The sequence below is a fragment of the Lissotriton helveticus genome, chromosome 11, assembly GCF_964261635.1.
Source record: "Lissotriton helveticus chromosome 11, aLisHel1.1, whole genome shotgun sequence".
Classification (NCBI taxonomy): Eukaryota; Metazoa; Chordata; class Amphibia; order Caudata; family Salamandridae; genus Lissotriton; species Lissotriton helveticus.
The window spans coordinates 584279091-584299294 of record NC_136072.1 but is presented as its reverse complement, the minus strand read 5'-3'; the positions used below and the strand labels follow the sequence as shown (position 1 = coordinate 584299294).

Here is a 20204-nt window from a genome sequence, read left to right as displayed (position 1 = left end):
AGTTCCGGTTGTCAGAGTGTGAAGGGTATTTGAAAAAGAGGTTACCAGTTTTTCTCTCTTCCTGGTAATTGTTAGGTACGGCTGTGAAGACTGCTCACACCACTTTGTTCCTCTGTTTTGGGCGCTCAAGCCTGGAGACTGCCCTGCTATGAGAAGCATCACTTTATAAAAGGCTGAGTCTGAAAAACACTCTGAGAAGGACACATGAAAGATGAACAGACCCAAACTGGCTTTGGAAATACAGACAGTGAAAACACCCCTCCCTGTCTTTTCTAACTGTATAAGAGTGTTAGCGTTTGACCAGCTTATTGTTCTGGTTCCAATTTCTCTTCAACGGAGGAGGTGGTGATCCACAGAGTACCCAGGGGACTACTGCGCAACCAGGAAGAGTGTCTGCCTGACACCCAGCTCCTCAGAGGTGAGGGAACATTACCTGAAGTCTGGCCTGAAAGAACAGCTATTCCTTATGCTGGAATGCCAAAATCATCCTGCCTGGAAGATGGAAAGATCAGGCCAATCCTTTAGGAAGAGCAGTCTACTGGCATTGGCAACAGAGGTTGACTTCAGTGCTGTGGGTGCACCTGACAGAGACTCACGGATGCATTGCTGGCATGCTCCACACTCACAGCTGGTCACTATTGCCGTAGAGGAAGATTTACAGCACAGTAGAAGTGTGCCGGGGGGATCGCTGCTCCAACCTTGCTGTCACAGCCGATGCACCTGCCCAAAAGTGTGCCCAAAGGTCTGTGCCACTGAAAAACAGGCTATTGCTAAATTGCCGCACTCGCCAAATGTGCCTTAATTTATTTTGGTGTCACAGCTGTGGCTCTTGACCACATCGCTGCTTCAACCAGGGAGGACCAAGCTGATGAACAGATGATTCATCCTAATCCCTGAGAATGGAGACTGCTACAAAGTAGGAGCCCTGGAGCCAGCAACGACGAGTAACCAGAAGACGGGCCTGTCTGACGACAACTTCAAGCCTGCTGCTGCCTCTGGATACTGCCACGCAGCCTATGTCTGCTCGAAAAGAAAAAAGCCACACAATGCACCTATGGCCAGCATGTTTTTCCCAACCGCAGGAGGACAGGACTGAGGGTCGGAGGTCGGAGCGAGGTGTATCATGGATCGGATTGCTGGTGAAACTAATATTGAGAGACTGAGTGCTTGCTAGTGCCCACCAGAACAAAGGGGGAGAGTGCTGTGCCTGCGATCAAACCTAGACCAAGGTACCTTAGACTAAGAGAGGTGGGAGAGGTATCTGCCTTGTGAGGCAAGACTCCTGCACCAGAGACTCTGAAACCAGATACTTTTGTGCAGTGTGTAGTATTGAACTTTACTGTTTATTAAAGTGCTTCTCTTTTGACAAAGATAAGCTCTGGGGTGAGCAATCACTTGATTACACTGATGGGTGTCTGTTGAATGCTCACCGTGCCCCCCGAGAGGGCTGTGACTGCTTGCCCTATCTTTTGAAAGTCAAGTGCTGAAAGAGTTGTACTTGGCCCAGTTTTTAGAGCTGGGTCATGGGACAACAGAAGCAAATAATGCCAGTGCCCACAGCTGTGGCCCAGTAGCCTCTGCTTTCCACCCCTCTCCCTCCAAGGAGGGGATTGACAGTTTTCTTGGGATGAGCCGTCACAGTTGCACTGGAATGCTGGTTAGCGAGGCACTTTCACCAGCTTTTGTCCAAAATGAACTTAGCCCCAGGAAATGAGGGACCTTTGCCTAGGAACCTGGTGTTAGATTAACAAAAGGGCAAAAGTCCCTGGTTTGTAATTGCGCGCACCCGCACGCTGGTGACCATGGCGATGCTGCTGGTATCTGCCTAGTGACATCTTCGGCTAGCATTTGGAAGTGGGCAGAACCAGCACTCAAGGTGAGGAGGTCCTTTGAGATTCCTTAGGAAAACCACCAATATTCAAGCTCTCCTGCATAACCACATGGGCCTGAAGTCCCTCCTTGCTGCATCTGCTTCCTGATACCAGAACTCTCTGATCCCTTGTGATGGGAGGGCCCCTCCTCCCCCCATAGCCATTCATGCTCGTGATGTGTATTGTTATAGTGTAGAAGAAAGTTCTGCTGGTTAGTCACACGGAAAGAGTATAAGAGGGTTTGCTCTACTGAGAGTGGTGCGCTTCATGGGTGGCCAAATTACCAAGAGGCTTACTGCGCCTATTCTTGGCTTGCAAGTGCAGGCTTGTATAGGACAACTGAGCTGTCCCAAGAATACTGTTACAATTTCAAGCCAAGAACAAAGTTTCCTAGGGGAAGGTGGGGGAGGAAGGAAGCCGAGATCATGATGTGATATCATCTTCCCCCTGAAGTAGCACCTCTGGATCAGAACTTCATTAAAAAAACTCATCTGCTACAACTGGTACCCTGGTTTGGCAGTAGAGGTCTTGTTTCTCCAAAACCAACATGAACAGGTTTGATAAACCCCTTTCCCCACAAAGGAAAAGAAAATGGAGGTAGAAGAAAGACTGGCCTGGGGATTTAAAAGGCAACAGAGGTATGACCCTCTACTTTTGTCATAAACTCTTTTCCGGGGTCATCCAGTGCTGCGCGCATGCGCACTGACACGCACAGTCACAGGATCCATGAGAGGCCGTTGGCAAGGGTCCTTCATTTGAACACAAAAACACACGCTCTCTGTTGCAGGAGTGGGTGGCGGAATGTCACACTGCAAGGGCGAGGGGGTAGATGTTCCCGCCCTCTTGTTGTGCCCTTGTTCCAGAGAGCCGGAGCACACCCGAGCCAAGTCCACGCAGCAGTTAATGCCCCTCCCGTGCAGAGAAACTGAAAAAGCTTCAGTACTTTCCAGCGAGCGCGCGGCCACCAGCGCCGTTACCATGGGAACCAATCAGCGAGTCACGGCTGCCTGTTGTTCCACTTGAATTTCTGAATAATCCAAATTATTGGTAATTTACTTCAGACCGGACATGCAACGACTTCAGAACACATGAGTGGTCAATACTAGGAGTACTCTCAACTGCTGCGATGAAAGCTGAGCAATATTTATTTTACTCAATTATTGTCAGTGGTTTTTTTTTACACGCGGCTGAAAGCCGCCTCAAAATGCGTGGCATTCTGGGATGTTAGCTAGGAAGTGAAGGTGCTCAACAGATAGTTCTGAAATTGATTCAGAAGTCATTAAGCCGGATCATTCATGTGGACGCCATGTTGAGGTAATTAAGTAGGGGTCGGGTAGGTCCCTCGCATGTTCTTCTGCTTAGAGATACAGAAGAAAGATCAGGCAGTGAAGCTATCCCTAAAATCACACAGCTCTTGCAGCCTTGGGCCTTAAACATCAGAGCTGCTCTCGGGCTGCACAGATCCTTCAGGCCCAGTCTCAGCTCAGGCTATCGTTCTTTAAGATTAGGCTTTAGATATTCCAGGTGATGTCCTGAAGTTGCATGCCCAGACCGGATGAAAAAAAGAGCCATACCTTAGGTGACAAAGGTTCGGGCCTGAGGCAGCAGAGCTAGCCCTGTGGTTACAGAGTTCTTGCAGAATCTGATCTCTATTATGTTTATGTGTGTTCTGGATTTCGACAATGGCCACATGATTTTAATGACTAATCCGATCTCACCCTTTCAATCCACTTCATCTGATTAGTGTACGCAAGGGAATATTGAAGCCAGGGGAACAGAACAGTAAGACCCCAGGACCTGCCGAATGGGCATCAGGTAAGAATGAGGAGGACTAGATGAGAGATTTGAAAATACAGTAAAATATTTCGAGGAGAGAGCTGATGGTCAGACTCTCAAAGATGTCCACTTCCAGATGTAGACGGAAAAATTAGATTTTTTTTAAACGTAATTCTGAGTTACAAACTAGAACAAGGAGGCTAGGAGTCACCACTGGTGCAGCAGTGACACACGGTGACCAGTGATGGTATGACAGTGACTGAGGAGCGGACAGATATTAATGCAACAGTGACACCTAGTGTTCGTTCATAGCATGGCTCTGAGTGATTAGAAGGACAAGAGGGCAGCTGTTCAGCCTAGTTTTCAGGCAGATAATATATTTTAGATTTCTAAGGCACCGATGCGGGGCACTTCAAGGTACTATATATCAGAAATGACATAGCAGAGTTATAATGGTGGTCACATTGGTTTTGGAGCAGCAGTGGATGTTTGTGATCTATCAGGAGAAACACCCTATTGAATACAAATTTGGTAAACGCATTTTGCTTAAACCTATTTCCTCTAACTATCAAAGAAACCAACTTTGTGAATGCCTTTTATCACGAAATTGTATGTATTAAGTACCTTCCTTAGCTGGCCCGTAGCACTATTTCCCCATTTCTCTCATTTCATTGTTCCCTCCCACGTGGGGAGCAAAGGCAGACAGAAGCCAGTGTGCCTGGCTAGGTTTCTCTCGATTGGCCCTCGCTGGTTATCACTCGCATGGACTACATTTAGGGGTCGTCAAGGTAGCAGCTACCCCAGGCTTGTCCCATGTGATACCAGGTACTGCTCTTGCAACCCCTGGCCTCAGCGGTGGGGAAAGCAGTGCCTAGGACAGAAGGATGACAGTGTGCTGATGAGCAAGGATTTCTGCAGCTCCTTCTGGGACTTTTCAGTCAAGGAAAATACAGATATTCAGTAGTGCAATGCCCATATTACTGACGAAATGAAAAAAAGTAAAATAAAACAAAGACACATTTTAAACAACTTGTTTTAATGTTTCATTATTGTGAAAACATGAAAAATCATGTAGTTTAGCATCACATTCATATCTGGGAATGGCATGATCAACAGGGCATTAGAAGTGATTATAAATCAAAATGTATTAACATTGATGAGAAATAATTTTAAGCTAACAATATAGTTCACATTCAATGTATAGGTAATATGAATTAATACAGGTAAACATAGCCACTCTTGTTTGCTAAATCTAATTGCTGTGCATATCTCTGTGATTAATCCATACATTTTGCCTCTTTGAGATGAACCTTAGTGAAACCCTTATATCATGACAGTTTGAGATATAAATAATTTCAATTGCCAGTGAAGTTTCCCTTTGTGGCACCTTATCGTCCTCTTCTGACGAATGCATACATTTTCATGCTATAAAATGAAATGCTTCCTAATTGAAATTTAGGTAGTACATAAAATAGACATTTGTGTTTGTAAGTTGTTTTGTTATATTCATTGATCATGTGACCTTGCTTCCTGGGGCGATTCCGGGTTAAAGGTCAAATGACGATTCTTCGTGTAATGTTACCGAGATGAAAGAGTGCGTGAAGTCTCTTCAGCTGCCCCTTTTATTTTGAGAAATCAACATGAATTGTCCCTGAAGCCTCCCTGCACACTGTGAACATACACTGTGCAGATATATTTGTGAGGTCCAGCGTTTCCACGGTGACTTGTAGACAAGGCCTGCAGCAGAGACTGTGTTCTGTACAATGCTGTTTTAGACAAATGTTTACTTTTAGACATGCTAGGAAGGAAGAAAATGAATACCTGGAGAAAAGCGGCCCTGAAGGAGTTCTGGAGCTACTCCAGTGTTCCTCGTGCAGTTTGTCTTGTCTGGTCTTCGTCCTATTGTGTTCATGCTCAGTCCGCCCTGGCAGAAAGGCCTTCTGAATCTCGTCTCCTTGTTTTGTTGCTCCTCTTCTGACTCAATTCATTCTCCCATCGCACCCACCTTCCTTCTGTATGTTTTTGGATGGGATCACAATACTGCAGTTGCAATATCAACCTGTAACAATATCACATTGACAGTATCAAAGATCACCATAGTGTTAAAATATGGAGTTAAAATTGTTAATCTGTACTTCCCTACATTTTCTTAACTTGACTGGGCATTGCCTCATTTTGAGTTTCCGGACCACATTTGGTAAATCTCCACCACTGGAGTTAACATTCCCGGGGATTCTAATCATTCCACAGAAATTGGAAATTAATGGGATAATCTGTAATTCCTGTGCCAATTCACGCAGTAATACACTATTTCTTTCTGCATTTTCCCTTGGAATACCTGAGTGATCCATGGGAGACAAGACCGGTCCTTGGTGCTTCCACTGATCTTATCACTGCAGTGGGCACAATAACTCTTATTAATGTATCCATCCGAAATGATGGGCCACTTGTAGAGAATGCAATAATTCAACAAATCTGTATTTTGGCTACAATATTGTGACATATAACCAATTTTAACTTTTCGTGGCTGGAGGAGATACCCAAGTGCTTACCTCTACACCTCTCTTTTCGTTTGTATTCTTTTTCTTCCCTCTGTTTCTCTTTTCAGCGACTCACAATTTTTAAGAAGCAGGTAACCATGTCCTGCTTTTTAGTAACCTCCCAACTATGCTTCTCTGCCACCTGTTACCATTTCCCTAACTTTTTTACTCACCACTCATGCTGCAACACTGCCTGCCATAGAAACAGAAAAAAGACTCCAGAGATCTGAAGCTATTTGTTTTACTGAACTTTTCTTTTGTTCCCATTTTTTAAAACGACCTTCATTTTCAGTGCCTTCCATTTTGGGAATTGGAATGTTGTGTGTCATGTTTTTTAAAGTTCTCATCAACCCTCAGATTTGATTCCACATTTTCCATTTTTTCACCAAATTGTTTCTTTTACTATTCTCATACTAGCTAGGCAGTCACACCTACGTTTTCTCCCTCCAGGGGAAGTAAAATATTTTCTGAAATCATTATTTTCACAACTTCACTTCCCAGTTTACTAATCAACAGCAGTTTCAAATGACTTAACAGAGAATGGTCTGTAGGTGTTATCCCCCTATTTTGTGGTTTTTATATTGACTTGTAAAGATATTGTATCCACAATATCAACTACCAACCTATTATCCAGGTAAACAGATGTGGAGGTTAGAATACTAGGGACTAGATGTAGGTAAATCAGATTTACCGATTCATAAATACAGAATTTTACCGATTCGGTATTCATGAATCGTTAAATCTGATGTAGGTAATTATTCGGTAACAAATACCGAACCGGTAGGATTCGGTATTTACCGATTCTGTAATTACCAAATCGGTATTTGCCATTGATTCCTATGGGCCTTGAAGCCCATAGGAATCAATGGCAAATACCGATTCAGTAATTACCGAATCGGTAAAAATACCTAATTGCCAAGGGGGACAGGGTGTCACTTTGACACCCTGTTACACCCCTGTTTCTGGCTTGTGTGCCATGTGACACACATACATGCCCTTAGGGCATGTCTGTGTGCCACTTGGCACTGGTGTACATGTACAGATGTGCATGTACACAGGAATTCGTTATTTACAATGCAATAGTATTACATGGTAAATAACGAATTCTTAGGGGCCTGTGGCACTGTTTACTGTGCCACCTACATATTGATTTACAGAATCAGTACATTTTACAGATTCTGTAAATTTACCGAATCGGTAAATTTACCGATTCTGTAAATCAAAGCCCCCCTACATTACAAAACTCAAATACCGGTCAGTAACGGCCGAAATCGGCCGTTACCGACCGGTATTTGGTCTCCTACATCTGGCCCCAAATCTATACTCCACTTTTGGTACCCACCTTGATGATATGTCCGGAGTCAATATTGTGGACATGATCACTTTACAAGTTGTTAGTAAAATAAATCTGTAGCACATGGTGTGGGCATGCCAAGTGATAGACAGATACTGGACCACTATAGCTGCAGAACTTACTAAGGTGTTGGGCTGGGAGGTTCCCCGCACACCTTTGTCCTTTTTCCTGGGGGGTACTAGAGGGCGTGGGAGAATCACAAGCAGATAAAGCATTCTTGGGAACAGCCCTTATGGAAGCGAAAAGAGACATAGCCACCAAATGGAAACAGCCCAGCCCCACCAGTGTCACAGTGGTGCAGTGGCCTGGACTGGTGCGTGATTCAAGAGAAACAGGTGTTATAGCACGGGGCTGCCCACAGACGTATGACAGCGTGTGGGGAAAATGGTTGAGTCAAATGGAATAGGAAGGAAGACCTCAAGCTACAAGTCTTGTCAGGTGGAGATGCATATGCTTTTCTTAGTTTTGTGGCTGAGAAATACGACTAGCACAAACGATACAGTGGGTTGAAAAGTACTTTATCGTGTTTCTATGTGGTTGTATTGCAATGTTTGCATTAAAATCAATAACATTGATTATCGAAAAAAAGAATATTGTGGCATACATTTGTTTATGGATAGTGATATGGAGATATACAGAAAGAGCAAAGGGCAGGGGAAATCAGTAATGTGAAAGGGAAGAGGAGAGGAGAGTAAATAGGGTTAGCCTCAGAGAGTGTGAAAGCAGAGTAAAGAAGGCAAGAACATTAAAGAGTTCTCGCTGAGCTGGACCTATTTTCTCACTCAATTACAGACCACAGGAATCATGAGAAGGCCTAGCTATAGCTGTAGAGTCATGGGACATCAGTCCTGGGAGCAAAGCCTGAAGTGTTTTTTTATCTTACAGACATGTATGTGACGAAGTCCGGGGATCAAACTCATGCCACCCTGCAGACTGTCCCCTGCATACAGCTCCCAGAAGGGATTGAACACTGCTACATCTGCAAGTCCCAGAGCCAGGAAGCATCAGCCGAGACCAGATGCAGATTTTTGCACTTTCGCAGGTGAGATTAACACCCGTTTTATCCCCCTCTCCGGCAGGGTTTTTTACTAGCGCTAAGTATGTGATTGCTATTTGCCTTACCTTACAGACCCTTTCCTTGTTGTCACACACATGCAAATGGCATGGGCCATCCCTTTCTCGTCCCTTGAAAGACTTCTGTCACTTTGTATCTCAAGCTATGTTTTTCTTTCAATCCATCTACCTTTCGTCTCTTGTACTGTTTCTGTACAGCGGCGGTTCCTCCATGGGAGCGGAGGTGTGCCGCCTCCCGAAACACTGCTTCGCAGAAAACAATTATTTTATTACCATTTTATCTCCTGGCTTTCTGCCAAACAGAGGGCAGGGCGGGGCCAGTGTGTAATTGCTGCTGATTGGCAGAAATGACTAGTGGCCCTTTCAGTGTGAATTACGCATGTCGGTTTAGGCAGATACCTTGCTACGGCCAAACCGACATGCGCAATTCAACCTCTCCAAATTTGCTGTCTTAGTCAACTAGGTTGGAGAGAAAACACAAGTCTTCAGTGATCTTCGGAGCGCTGAGTCAGCCTGCTCCAGCCAATCCACACACTTCTCTCATGCAGCATGAGAGAAGTGTCTGGATTGGACATGGACCTGAAAGAGCTTGCGACTTCGCGCTTGGAGGAGCCTGGAGCCAGGGACTGGATAACACCGAGTACGTGCTGCAGGCTCTGGTAAGTGAGACTTTTTTTTCTCCATATTTAAATGTTTGTTTATTTGTTTGGATGTTTTTTAATTGTATTTATGTCGACCCTCCATTTTTGTAGGTCACCAACCTCAATTGTTTCTGTCTCCTCTATCAGTCTCTTTCTGATCTGTGCACTCTTCTGTCCCAATATGGCTATCCTCCATCTCAATGTAGCACTTCGATTCCCAGTATACTTTTCAAAAGTGCTAATTTCACTCAAGTGGAAAATCACCATAGACTTTGAGAAATGCGTTCAGTAATACTTTCTATATTCTACCCCAGTCAAGCTGAGTACTGACATTATACTCCTTTGCTTTCTAAAATCCAATGGATAAAGCTTAGAGTTTGTGCAGAAACCACCAAACAATCCTCCTGAATTCAAAGGGAAGGACCTTGGACTGGTAATGGGTCCCTGCTACAGTAAAACGGAAACACTTGTGATTCTTTAAAGTTATGGGAATGTGGAAGTCCTCTAAAATCTCATGTAGTGTCTGCTGTTTAGTAGGTGGTGAAAACATTTTTCCAATTCCAAATTTTCATTCTCGAACCAGACTTCGCATCTTCAACTGATGCGACAGGATAGATCCTAACACCCCCTATATTGTATTCTACTGCCAGAAGCCACGTTCCATTTTTTTTGTGATAAAACCTTTTGTGATAAAACCTTTTTTTCATAAATCACAGATTTTGGCTAAAATGTATGAGGCAGCCAAGTAGATTTTCATGTTGTAGATTTATATTTGGAGGAAAAATCTTCAGGTCCCAAAGTCCGACAGCAAGATAAGGCAATTAGGAGCACAGGATGGGAGTTTATGTTGAAATCAATCTCAATTGACAATAAAACAGGTGTTACATACTTTATTAAGATAGCTCAGTTGGTTAAGGTGAAACAGCTAATTGGAACTGTGTATCTATAGCCACCCATGTTTGAATCTATGGGGTAATTTCAGCCTTTTATTAATTTGGAGTTAATAAAAGCAGTACCCTTTCAGTGATTAGCCAATTCTAGGATTTTCAAGCAACATATTTTAAAAAGTTAAAATTGCTTAATGCAGGTATCAGGAATCCTGTGTGGCACAGGAGCAGGGTTTCCACAGTCCAGACTTGATAATCCAGGGGATCCATCTTTGATGGCCCCTGGGCATCCACTGCCCCTGTCCTACCCTGCCAGCGCGCTCATGCCCTTCAGGAGAGTGAGGCCCAGGCAGCATCCTCCTTGGGAGGGCACGCTGCAGAGGTGGACATGATGGGGCAAAAGGGTCCTCAAACATTTTAGCGCAACCAAAGGGAGAGGGGGAAATGGCCACATCTGAACCAACACAGCCTCGTCAGTACATGGAGCCTCCATAAGAACAAGGAACGGGCAATCACTGTCACATGGAACGAACCAGAATGGCATCGGCCGCTCCTTCTCCGCTATTAGGGTTGTGCCCCAGTAACCCCATGGGGATTGCAATAATGGTTTGGCTCCAGTGACCTACTGATGGTTAAAACATGGCAGGTGACCCAGTGTTTAGGGGCACAGTATGTTGAATCATTAGTGCTATTCTGTGTGTTCAACTTCAGTGATATATACATAATTGGCAATGAGGTCATGTGACCTGCACCCAAAAAGCCTGCGGAGATGCGACTCCTGATGCCTGCCAAATAGCGCCAGTGTAGTTGCACCCCAGCACTGCACAGCTGCGTTCTGCAAACCCATGCAGAGGTTCTCAAGAAGGAGACCCAGCAAAGTGACCTGGATACAAAAGGAGCTGTGACATAAAACACACCTGGCGGTGTCGATAGCGAGGAGACATTAGCAGCCTGTCTGAATGGAGCAAATCCCGAAGCCTAGCGTACTGTGCGATCACTATTGGGGTGCACTAGTTCACAACACACATGGAGGACATAGGCCCCAAGGCAGCCAGCCAGAGCACTCCCCATTTTCACCAAGGCAGTGAAATAGGCCGTTGGGGTGGCCCGAGAGAATGGACTATTCTTGATAGTGGGGCACACATCTGAATTAAGCGCCCGTCCTAGAGAGAAGAAGGGAGAAGGAGAACAATGTTGCGAACACAAGCCCGGTACCCAAGCGCTGCAACACTGCAGTGTGGCAGCCACTGTCCAGGGCTGCGGCCGGGCCCACCCCACCTAATGAAATGGAAGGCATCAAATAATACCCACATCATACCCCAGGGAAGGCAGAAGGGTCACCTGGACTAGTGTAGCATACTAGAGAGGCTGTAAGCACAGAAAGGAACGGGTGGGCCAGAGAAAGCTGAAGGGATGGTGAACATCCAAGCAACTGATCCCTTCATCACCTCAGGACCACCATTGGCTCAAGCACCCATGTGGAAACTGTTGGTGGAGGGGCTGGAGATGTATTTTTCTGCCATAGCAGTGGAAGAAAATCAGAAGCGGCCTGTGCTACTCAACCTAGCAGGACAAGACATCTACAAACTGTCACACAATCTTCCAGAAGCTGCCCCCCCTTCACATATGCTACCATCATCTTGGCACTGAAAGAACATTTTGAACTCACTGCCAACACTGATTACGAACAATTCCTACTTCACCAGGCATGGCAAGCTGCGGAGAAGTCAGTGGATGCTTACTACACTTGTTTCAAAGAGCTCCCGAGACAAAACCGAAGAGATCAGTTCACATTTCATTCAGAGCTGTGCCTTGGCAAAACTGAGGGAGAAACACTCCAGGAATTAGGGAAGTCCCTGCTGGACATACCGACACTAGGTCACTGATAAGACTCTCAAAAGCGAGAGCGTCGCACATGGAAGCAGCTCTGCACAAAGCACATAAGGAACGAGCTAGTCAACCAGATCCTGAAGTCTAATCCCCAGATGAAAGAAGAAAAATGGCGGAAACCCTGATGTTCCTGTGGATACAATGAGGCAAGTTCCACCACCAAGTAGCATGCACAGCCAGTGGAAAGATGGGTGCGTGATGCTAGGGAATGAAACACCTTGCAAGGGTCTGCTGGTCAACCCGCAGCCCAAAGATAGCTGCAGGAAAGACGGTGAACATCCAGCCAATCCCCTGAGCGAGGTGGTGGAGAATGATATGGATTACGATAGACAGGGTGGCACAGTGTACACAGACTATGCCCTTGACCAAGCTTATGTGATACATGTTTCCCTCCAAAGGGTCAAAGCCCTGACTATCATCATCAACACAGTCGCTTTTATTAATATAATGACTAAAGAGACATGTGAAACACTAAACACTCAGTCGACCCTCAATCCAGTGAGAGTCAGCGTCTATTCTTATGTTCATTCTCAACCGTTGCCACTGCTAGGCATGTTTATTACAAAGTCACCATTCCCGCCAAAGTGTATGTCACCCTGCGAGGGGTGGGCATGCTGCTGAGCTGCGAGATGGTGGAAAGACTCCAACTAGTGCAGTTTTCGTTCTGAATGCATGCCCCCAAATTAGACAGCCTTCTTGAAGAGTTCCATGCACTATTCTAAGGGATAGGGAGCCTAAAAGGGAAAATGGTAAAAGTTACCCATAGACCACTCATTGCAGGCCACTGCTTGTGGCACAGATGAATAGCATTTCATCTCCGGCCACAAATGGAGGCAGAACTGCAGAACCCAAAGGAAGTCAATACTATTGAAAGAAAATAGTAGAAGTACTCACCCCTTGGCGTTGTTGTGATCTATAAACCTAAACAGAGTTAAACTGTACAAAGTCATGCGCCTCCCATACATTGCAATTAAACATGAGCGGCACCTCTCCCCCAAAGTAGATATCATGGGTGAACTGAGCAGTGCATGCTGTTTTTCAAAGATGGACCTTCGGTCTGGATATCACCAGCTCATGTTGGATCACACGTTCTACTATATTACAATCTTTTCAGTGCATCTAAGCCTCTGTTGCTTCAAATGATTGAATTTTTGAATAACAAATACAGCTTAGGTCTTTCAAAACACTATCCGGGAAGTGCTGTCTGGGCTGACATTCATCATCAACATGAGTGATGACATTTTAGTGCATGCGGCATCTTTAGAAGAATATCATGTCAGACTTGCAATGGCTCCGAGCTTGTGGCCTCAAGTTACACTCGTCGTAGACACACCTTGAAAAGTCCTGTTTCTATTTTTATCCCTAAACGCTCCTTCTTCCCACAAAAGCTCCTCCTCACAACAAGAACTACTTTATTAGAAAGGTGCATTGAGGAATAGAGACCAACAGGGTGGATGAGGGAGGGATCTTGAATTGGGATGGGGAGTGCTAAGGTTTTGGGTAATGAAGAGTACCACTAAGTGATATATTTATTACCCCAACACCTATCTTCCCGTCCCACTCCATATTATGTGAGGATATACATAAGCTAAGGTTAAATTCATCAATGCTTACATACAAGAAAATAAAACAAGGAAATCAAATTTCATTATTGCTTTTAATCGTATTAATGGATACATCAAGTGCTATCACTCCAGAGCAGATTTCAGAACACCCAAACCAAAATTTTGTGAATCAGACAAGTCAAATTTGTAGTGCTTTACAAAAGTATCCTCTGAATCCCAGGTGGCTGCTCTACAGATTTCCACCATCAAGACTCCATTCATTTCTGCCGAAGAAGCAGATATACTTCGTATAAACCTTTCTTGAATTGAGCTAGGGAACTGAGAACCTTTACAAGAATATGCCTTAATGATAGCTTGACTTACCAATGGTGAAGGTCGATGGCTTTTAACTTCTGTTTGCTGGACCAAAAGCAACAAACAATGTATTAGTTTTACATATGTCCTCAGTCCTTTCTAAGTAAACTAAAAAAGCCCTTTTCACATCCACACCTCCTGGACAAAAGGAATCCTCTTGGAGAAGGACTGATAAAATGAGCTCCTGATGTTTATAAAATCGAAAGTATACTTTAGGATGAAAAGTTGGGTCCAACTTTAGCACCTCACAGTCAGGGAAAATCTGGTATATGAATAAGATACTAACAGTGCACCCAATTCTCCAATATGCCTTGTGGATGTAATTGTACCTAAAAATAAGACTTTGATTGTAAGCCATTGAAGAGTTGCAGTTTCTAATAGTTCAAATTGAAACTTTTGGAGACCAGGTAGAACTGCAGGTAAATCCCATGCAGGAACCATTGGGCTATCATCATTTTTTTTAAATCTAAATCACTTCAGCAACTTCTTTACTAGGGGAATAATCTGTGCTGGATTCAAAGAAGAGTCATCCATTGGGAAAACAATATTGAAGGAGTTAAACCTTTCTTAAAACCGTCTTGAAGAAACCTCAGTATTTGGAAAGGCTGGACTATCTGTGCTGTAAACTGCTTGTCAGCACACCATTTCTCAAAATGACACCAATGTTTTGCATAAGCAGCCAGAGCAGATGTGTTCATGCTGCTGTACGGCTAAGGCTATCTCTGCGGAACAACATAACTCTGTAAACCCCTCTCCATATCCAGGTTGAAAGACTGAGGATTTGCTTCATCTCGAGAATTGGAGAAGGGTGCTGAACTGGGGAGGGATTTGATGCAAATAATAGGAACTCCCTTTGTACTGACATTTGATTCAGTAGAGAAAACCAAGCCCTCCTTAGCCAGAATGGAACAATCAAAATCATCAACACGTTCTCCTCTAGAATCTTCCTTGGCACCTTGTGCTAAGGATAGAGCATCCACTCACCATGCCTGAGGATCTCTCTTGTCTAAGCCATAATTCAGCAATGAGGCATTCGTTCATGACGCAAAAAGGTCCGGCCACAGATGACAAAATTCTTCCACAATTTGCCTGAATGCCGACTGACTCAGCCTGAAATTCACTGAGGATGGCAGGCTGCGCCTCAATGAGTCAACTTAGAAGTTGTCTTCCCCGGGAATGTACATTGCTGTAGGGGGCAACAGATGATATTCTGCCCATAGATCAATAATGTAGGCTAGAGAACTTAGGGGCATATTATCAAGGGTTTAATGGCCGCTTTAGCGGCACATTTTGCCGCTGAAGCAGCGAAAATTCTATCGCCCTATTACATGCCTCCTCTCCCTTCCTGACTTTGATTTTATTTAACTATGTACCCCCCCCCCCCCCCCGGACTTCTCCTGGCACTTTTGGTCATACTCACTGGGTTACTCTCATGGACTTCTTAACTTTTTTCTTTTGCCCTGGCCACCATTTTGCTGCTGCTTTTGGCGTCTTTTTTCTCCTGACCCTGGCCCGACATCTTGTCCGTTCCCTCGGCCTTTACCCTTCTCCCTCGTTTCCCCCTTGACGATCCTCAAATGTTTCTGATTTGCCTTTTCTTCATACCCATGTATCCCTCCCACCCTCCCTACTCCCACCCAAATCTACTAATTTGTATGTATATATGTATATAGAGATAACTCTAATCACTAGTATATGCAGTAGACCATTGTACTCTCTACCATTCCTATGTGACGCTTAGAGTTTATCCATTTGTATTGCTTCCTTGAGTGACTTTACTACTTGTACATTTGCAATTTTTTTTATTGTCCGTATCTCTTCCTTGTGTGACTTTACAACTTGTACATTTGCAATTTTTTTTCTGTTTGTTTCTTTTATGTAACACATGTAATCCTAAGTCCTTATGTATCGCAACTGCATCTTATGTAAAGCACTCTGACAGCTTCGAGTAAAGTTCATGCTATATAAAATCGCATCAAATAAAATAAATAAGTAAATAAACAATGCAGCACTAACATGCATTAGCGCATGTTAGCAGCCGTTTCAGTGACGCCACGCATCGTATCGATATATATCGTTAATGAGATGCAAAGTAGGCGTTCCGTCTGGAAACATCACGGAAAAGGCAGCTATCTGAACATCGCGATATTAACAATGCAGCCCTGCAACCTCTTAATGATTTAAAAGTCACGCCACACGCTTTTGGCCGTATTCTAACACCTCCTAAAATCCTGACTTAGCCATACCCTTAATGGGAGGTGGATTGTCAGGCTAAGTCCGCCATGGCGTATCGACAAGGATTTCCCTATCTCTGTAGTTATATCGCTGGATAAAATCCAGTGATAGCCGACAGTAAATAAAAACGCGCTAAACGCGGTTAGCAATACTTATCGGCATCTGTAGATAATATGCCCCTTATGGAGTGCCCTTTTGTTCCTCCTTGATAGTTTATATAGCTTTTTACCACATGATACCTGATCTCACTATTACCATTTTCTGGAAAATTTGAGTGGAGAAATGAAGAAGAGACCTCTCTATGGCCACTAGTTCCCTGAAATACCTTACCTGTACCTTTTTGCAAGTTTCCTACATTTAACTACCACGCTAGATCCTGTGCTAGGAATTGAGTTATCGGACTCATCTTCTCGTACATCTGAGAAATCGGGACCAATTGGCTAATAGGTGATTGATCAGAGTCTCTAGGTGGAGCCAAGCCCATGATCCTACATCTGTCATGGCTGCCATCAACCACTACACTCACAAACAGTTCCTTGCCGACGCTTCCCGACAAAAGTAAGCAGAGTTGACAATGCCCTCTGCAACATGTGGATGCGCCTGCACATGGATGCAGGCATTGGACCAGCTCGCTGGACCCAAGACAACCGTCTCCTAGTGTGAATGGGTTAAAACGAAGATGTGCGCTAATGCGCTAAAGGTATGAGAACAAAAAAACTAAATTTACTTTTAAACAGGATTAAACACAGTACCTTGTGCTTCTATGTTACGTCTTGCAGCGTCTACGTGAGACACAACAGGAAAGAAATTATATTTGTGAGGTGGGGCCTTTTGTGGGAAGAGGGAGGGTTTTGTAATAAAAATAGGAGCAGGACTTTTTCAAGCTGTGTTTACAAGGAGGCCCTCTGCACATAGTGTGGACTGGGACGGGGGGCGGGATTGGGGTGGTGGCTGTGGTTCTGCAAGGCTGAAAGGAGGATACACCTGCTGTTTTGTGTTCCATTGTGAGACTTTCTGGGCCTTTTCCTGTCTGTGTCTCTTTTGCAGAATTGCTCTTAAAAAACACTAGGGATGTGAAAATGGCTCTGATTAAACACAGTTAGTGGGTGGGGGCTTGCACTCAGGCATAGCTAGATGCCAATATTTGAGAACAGGGAATCTGGATTTCTTAAAAAAAATTAGAGGAAATAAATGTGTCCATTCACGTCCCTTGAAGTGAAGGATGTTCGAGCGATTGAAAGCTAAAATAAAGCGACTTTTGGCTTAAGATGATTGTGACTTCTGTCACCTAAATTGGAAGTGATGACAGACAGATGTGTTATGCTTCTTCATGAGCCTACCCAAGGCCCTACCCAATTTGGATCAATTTCTGAATTAGTGAGGAGGCGAGCAGCCCTGCCAAGTACCACACATCAGGGGTTAGACTAACGCATTTTAATGCTGTTGTCTGCAACACTGCACTAAAATACATTAGTCACTCATTCTAGGACCCCTGCATCACCTAACAAGGTACGCTCTTCCAGGAACTACATTTAAGTAAGCAGTGAGCGAACTGGCAGTGAGTGAGCTGTGCTGTCCAGAAGAGAGCATGCCCCTGCCTCACAAATACGACAAACTCTGTAGGTACCGCACTGCCGGGAATGATTGTTATCAAGCCGAGCCAGGGCCGAACTGGGAACCCAAAGCAGCCCTGGCAATTTTGTCCGACCAGCCCCCACCCACTTGGGGGGATGTTTCAAGCGTTAAAATGCTGTGGCATAACAAAGCTGTCCCCCAACACTGCTGCTTTTGTTACTGGGGACTAATATTGCAGTTTCAGTGCAAAATCGGCCCTCAATAACAAAACCAACCCCGCCTGCTCCAAAAGCACCCCTTCCAGCCTTCTGGGCAAACGCCCAATGCCCCCTACGGCCAGTCCAGCCCGGGCTCTGTGAATGATTGAGTGTACCACATAATCTACCAATTCAGGACCTGGCAGATAGTGTGGTTCTGGTGGCGGTGTCTTTAGTTGTCTGGCCTTGGGTTAACATCCTGCTGCATAGTGTTGGGCCATTTCTTCTATTTCATATTCAGTGCTAACTCGCCCAATGCAATTGTAGCGCTGCTTTGAAAACAGGTAAGCCTGTAAAGTGTGCTCACTGAAGGTTGTATTCCATTCTGTACATTTTTGGGCTGCTTAGTTGGACACCGTGGGGCAGATTTACAAGTCCCTTGCTCCACTTTTGCGTCTCTTTTAACATGGGAAAAGTGACGCAAAAGTGGCGCAAGGGGCTTGTAGATCTTCCCCTGTATTGGTTAGAAAGAAGCAGCTCACAGGTCGCAAGGAGGAGTACGTGTAGCTCTTTGCCCAAGAAAGATTTTTTCAAACCAGGGCTTGAGTGCTCCGAGTGTGCCTCTCAGAGGGAATGGTCGGTCATTTTTACGAATACACTCTGCTTGGTCTCCGTACACCCTGTTCTCCATTTGCCGCCATCAAATCCTGTAAACAGTTTGACAAAAGTTATGACCGTGACCAAGTGGTGCGTATTCTGCTTGGTCGCCCCGTTCCAAAACAGAACGTGCTAGATACCGGCAACAGATGCTTGACTAAACAATAAGCACAGTTGCACTTCAAAACTTGCCCAAAGGGTGATAGGGGTGATTTATAAATTAATAATTAAAAATAATGTATGCATTAACAAAGACCATAAGTCTGCCTTTTTAATCGAAGTTGTTTTTTCATGTATTGGTGAGTTTGTGTATGTGAGCATCTCTGGGGGGTGGGGGGGGCGTGTGAATGGTTGCACACATGTATTGACGGGTGTGCGCCGTAGAAGGACAGAGGAGCAAGTTCATGGATGGATGGTTGAATGGATAGTTGAGCGATTGCAAAAGTAGATGAGGTAGGCGTGTGTACGAGAGCATGGATAAATGAAAGGGTGGATGAGTGCATGGATGGACCAGTGAATGAGTGTCAACGAGTGCTACTTGGACAGACTGGTGGATAAATAAAAGAATGCATGGCTCAAGGAACGCATAAGTGAGTGCATGGAGTGATTACTAAGCGCATAAACTGATCAATGGATAAATAAGATAATGAGACTGCGATGGATGGATGAACAGGTGAGCAAGTAAATGAAAGAATGGATGAGTATATATCAATAAGTGCATGGAGAGATAAGTACATAGATGAATGACTAGGCAGGTGAATGAATGCAAGACTGGCTGCATAATGGTGTCTGGAGTTGTCACAGCGCCTGGAGGGAGGAAGCTGACAAATGGTAGGACATGTAAGAGGGGCAAGTCGGACCAGACAGACACATAACTGCAAGAACAATGCACGGTTGCAATTTTACAGGAGTGTACTCCAGCACATCTGAAACTGTTTTTAAAACATTTGGCCCCTAGAATTAGTTTTGAATCTGATAAAGATCACTGTTGACAATTGAAGCACTATAAACGGTTCGCTGAACAAAAGGAATTTAAAACTTCTGATCCTTACTTGCTTTTTCAATTAGAGCATGGTGTAAGGCGGTGTACTTTACTTTTACGTTTGGGCATACTCCCTTTAGCCACTTTCTCAGCTAGCTGGGATGGTACTAATAACCCTAAAGGTATATGTGAACTTTGTAAAGGTGGGCAACAAGATTTGCTCCACGTTCTATTAATCTGTCCTAATGAGAGCATAGTTAAGGCCCGCCGACGTTACATAATCCCAATTCAATTAAAGTATAACGCTTTCTCTGCTCAATATTTGATTACATTGTGTAACTCTCCGGTTAATGAATATGTTTGTCATAACCTGTTTAAGTTTTTAAAAAGCTTCTTGAAGCTGTTTTAACCAAGAAGTACAATCCAAAGATGTTATTCTATTCTATCAAATTCACTCTAATGTTGTCTGAGTTGGTGGCTGAACATCACCACTGTACCATCTTGTAGTGAGCTTAAAAAAAGCAAAAGTGTTTTAGCTAAGTATTTTTATGAGTATTTGAAATTATTTTAATTTTGTATTTGTTGATCTCAGTTGAGGTCTGGATC

General features: G+C 44.3%; 1 protein-coding gene across 2 annotated transcripts in view; it reads left to right on the top strand.

Annotated features, from left to right (window-relative positions):
- The window catches only part of HR (HR lysine demethylase and nuclear receptor corepressor), a 418401-nt gene that overhangs the window by 170938 nt on the left and 227259 nt on the right, over nucleotides 1-20204 (top strand). For both annotated transcript variants that reach the window (XM_078666365.1, XM_078666366.1), the window contains one exon: nucleotides 8427-8583. In XM_078666365.1, the coding sequence (XP_078522491.1) occupies nucleotides 8427-8583 (157 nt within the window). The remainder of the gene's footprint in view (nucleotides 1-8426; nucleotides 8584-20204) is intronic.